The sequence below is a fragment of the Notothenia coriiceps genome, unplaced genomic scaffold, assembly GCF_000735185.1.
Source record: "Notothenia coriiceps isolate Sejong01 unplaced genomic scaffold, NC01 NC01_scaffold00001125, whole genome shotgun sequence".
Taxonomy (NCBI): Eukaryota; Metazoa; Chordata; class Actinopteri; order Perciformes; family Nototheniidae; genus Notothenia; species Notothenia coriiceps.
The window spans coordinates 1-3,834 of record NW_011333826.1 but is presented as its reverse complement, the minus strand read 5'-3'; the positions used below and the strand labels follow the sequence as shown (position 1 = coordinate 3,834).

Sequence of the window (3,834 nt, the reverse complement as noted above, 5' to 3'; positions counted from 1 at the left end):
TAGAGAGAGAATCGCTGGCAAGGGGGCTACAACTACAACAAGATGAACATATTTGACCGTGATTTAATTGTAATACACGTTTCAAAATGATGCCGAAGTAACAAAATACTGATACCGGTTCGTAAAAACCATGAATTAATGCTTTGACAAGTCTGCAGACAGACGGCAGGCGAAAACCTTTTAAAATGAGTGTTTTCTGAATGGAGATCGGCTAAGCTAACGCAGTATATGCTCCGACCGTCCACACTCACAACAACGGCCTACAGACATAAATAAACCAGCGACTTTATTCTCCATTACACAGACAGTCTGTGGTTTGTACTTGTTTAACTGTTGTCTAGTTTCTGAACAGATACTAGGAGCTGTGAGCTCTGAGGGCTAACAGCTAACGGCTGATGTTGGTTTTGTGGTTCTCACTGAAGATGACGTCACGGCTCCGCCTATACTGCGTTACTATAGTTACTGCCCCAGCTACTAAACTAATGGAAACGCAGCATAAAGAGAGCCAGTCCTAACAAGGCCTAACGAGGCCTAGCCATACCGAGCGAAGCCGAGCGAGGCCCTGTAGTGGAAATGCGCCATAAATGTTATCAAGACAGAAGGGTTGACCATTGTCAGGCAATTATCATGTGGATCTTAAGGTCCTTTCACACCGAGCCGATTTTCGGCGTTGATCGATGTCGGGCCGTCCATGAGCGTAGTGTCGCCCTACTCAGATTGGTGTGTACTGCACCGTCGTGTCTTTTCGGCCTTCCGCCGCCGATTCGACATGTTGAATTGGGAGGCCGTCGGCCAAAGAAATCACTCTGATTGGCTGTTAAGCTAGCGAATCAGTGCATGAGAAGCGAAACGGAAGTGAGGGACCCAAACAAACTATTAAGAAGGCAAATCTGAGATTTCATTTGACTCCAGCTCTCGACACAGTTTCGGGAAAGCCTCATGAGCTTCTCGCTGTAGAGGGAAAATGGAACACGCTATTTGTTGTTTGTTTAAATCACGCAGTCTGTTCTTCTTCTCTCCGTTATCACGTAGTCTGTCTTCCGGTTGTTGCCTCTTTTGAATGACGAATACACACTACCGCCACCTGCTGGTAAGGAGAGTTATTGCCACTCACGCATGCGCAATTCGTACGTGCTACTTGGCCGTCGACTGAAGTCTTTGCGGTGTGTTCCAGTGCGACACATGGCCAAGACGCAGAGACGTGAGGCGACGTTCCATCGGGACGTGTTCTTTGGTGGCAGTTTGGTGTGTAAGAAGCTTTAGGTTTGTAATTAGCATGTATGCAAGTTTTGCCCGTCTGGCCAACATTTCTGAAGACTGTTTTGTAAATTCTAGCTGAGACCTTCCCCTTTTGTCTTTTTCCTGCATAGAGTGCTTGTTTTTCTGCTGTAACGGGGTCAGATCCTTGAACCATAGATCAGTTCTGCAGGTAATCTGTCCTTCAAGATGGAAATATATTGATTCTGTTAAATGCTTTACCTTTTTATTAAATAATACAACTTTGGTTTAAACTTGTAGATTTGTTCATTTCTTACCAGAAGGTGATTAAGTGTGGAGTTTCAACCACACTCTACTTGGGAGGTACTTAAGATAGGGTTAGGGTTAATAAAGGATGCCAGTAACGGTCTCTCTGATGTTATGTTTGCGCAGTGACTCTGTGAAAGTGATGAGAACCTGAAGGCCTTGGGGTTGAGTCCAGCGTGATGAGGCAGCATGCTGTTCAGAGCGTTCTGCAACATCAGCAGTCTGCGGTACGTCTTCTCCTGCATCGGGAGCAGCATGCCCACTCCTCCGTCCAGAGTGGCTGTGGGGAGACATTTAATTAAAAGGTTTAGTCCATAAGAAACAATTGGGTATTAAAGGATTCAAAAGCATCATCTAAAGAGTTTAAATCAGGGGTGTCAAACTCAAGGTCTTCACTTCATGCGGCCCAGCAAGAGCTTGCAAAGAATAAAATACTTTTATTACATGGTTTCATGCCGCTTTACAGAAGCACGTTGTCCATAAACTACATGTCCCACAATGCATCTCATTCTGTGACATGCCCACTGAAAAGACTTGCACTTATTTGCCCTGGACTTCTGCTTTCAGACGTAGTTAATTATAAAGTTATTACCCTATCCGATAATAATCCAATGCAGAGGCAATAATGTATATAATATATACGTATAGTCTTAAAGTTACAACTGGCCCTTTGAGTGCAACCATATGCTGGCCCGCGATGAAATGGAGTTTGACACTTCTGGTTTAAATCATAGACTTATCCAGCCTAATCAGACTCAGGGACTTATCCCACAGGCCATAAGACTTATCATACACACAACTAGATTGTAGTTGTGTGTATGACATTAAACCTTTGAAATGTTGAAATCTTAATCTGGGAGAAGTCCACTCACCGAACCATGTGATGTGCTTGTTGTCCCAGTTCAGAGCCTTCTTGCTGCCGGCCTCCAGAGCTCCTCTGCACGGCATCCTCCAGAACGTGTTGATGTTCGCTCCGGCGTTAAAATCAGCTCTCCTCAGCAGCCGCATCCCTCCGAAGCTCTCTTTAGCTGCAACCCAACACACCTCTCATTACACACCTGTTGCTGTGAGTTAACACTGATATATACGACCCAAATATATCCCACTGTCATTGAAAGCTGTGACAAGTGACAAGCCTCTCCCTGCAACCTATCCCATATGTTCTTTTCCTGCCCATTAGTGTTCTCAATATAATAATATCTCAAAAATACTTCCCCATATTGCCATATTTGGGTGCTGAGAAGATTACATTATATATAACTTGAGGCAATTAGATATTCTGGCTTTTACTTCGCTATTGACAAGACTCCTTCCAATGCTCAGTGGCTCAGGGATGTTATGTCTTTTCTAAAACTGGATCAAATGAAATGTTCTTTAAGAGAAATGTTCTTTAGGTTTTACACTAATGGCGCATTTCCACTGCAGCGCGTAGCACGGTTTAAGCGTGCCGTTCCAAACCCGGCCCGTTTTTGGTTGTGTTTCCACTAGGCGTAGTTTCGGCTAGCGGGTACTTTTTCACAGTTGTTCTGGCACTCCAAAATCCAGGTTCTTTCCGGGCCAACAACCGGGCTGAGTATGCTAAACTAGTGAGAGAATGACTGGCAACTACAACACAATGAACATATTTGACCATGATTTAATTGTAATACACGTTTCTAAATGATGCCGAAGTAACAACATACTGATACCGGTTAGTAAAAACCATGAATTAATGCTTTGACAAGTCTGCAGACAGACGGCAGGCGAAAAACCTTTTAAAATGTGTGTTTTCTGAATGGAGATCGGCTAAGCTAACGCAGTATATGCTCCGACCGTCCACACTCACAACAACGGCCTACAGACATAAATAAACCAGCGACTGTATTCTCCACGACACAGACAGTCTGTGGCTTGTACTTGTTTAACTTTTGTCTAGTTTCTGAACAGATATGAGGAGCTTTGAGCTCTGAGGGCTAACAGCTAACGGCTGATGTTGGTTTTGTGGTTCTCATTGAAGATGACGTCACGGCTCCGCCTACACTGCGTTACTATAGTTACTGCCCCAGCTACTAAACTGTAATGGAAACGCAGCATAAATTGAGCCTGGCCTACCTTGGTGTTCGCCATGCCAGCGGACCGGACGGGCCCGCTCGTCGGGGAGAGGGACGACGACACCTCGTTGTCTGATACTTCCGGCGACCGCCAGGAAGGCCAGCAGCACTGGTCTGCGCAGCAGGACTTCCCGGCGGTGATGACTATGGCGGCAGAGCGTGTAGGCTTACCGCTCCCCCAACGCTGCCACCGAGGCCGGTGAGCCGCCTACGTCATGGC

At 45.6% G+C, this 3,834-nt stretch overlaps 1 protein-coding gene across 1 annotated transcript; it reads right to left on the bottom strand.

Annotated features, from left to right (window-relative positions):
- Positions 1-1,523: 1,523 nt before the first annotated feature.
- LOC104959324 (cleavage and polyadenylation specificity factor subunit 1-like) lies at positions 1,524-3,630 on the bottom strand. The gene is made up of 3 exons (XM_010787198.1): positions 3,616-3,630; positions 2,397-2,568; positions 1,524-1,804 (listed from the first exon to the last, which is right to left on the bottom strand). The coding sequence occupies exons 1-3, from the start codon at positions 3,628-3,630 to the stop codon at positions 1,560-1,562; spliced, it is 432 nt and encodes a 143-aa protein (XP_010785500.1). The 3' UTR covers positions 1,524-1,559.
- Between the last annotated feature and the right edge of the window lie 204 nt (positions 3,631-3,834).

Coding starts and splice junctions, on each gene's coding strand:
- LOC104959324 (XM_010787198.1), bottom strand. Junction 1,805..2,396: donor CAAGCACATCACATGGTTCG/GTGAGTGGACTT, acceptor GTCTCCCCACAG/CCACTCTGGACGGAGGAGTG.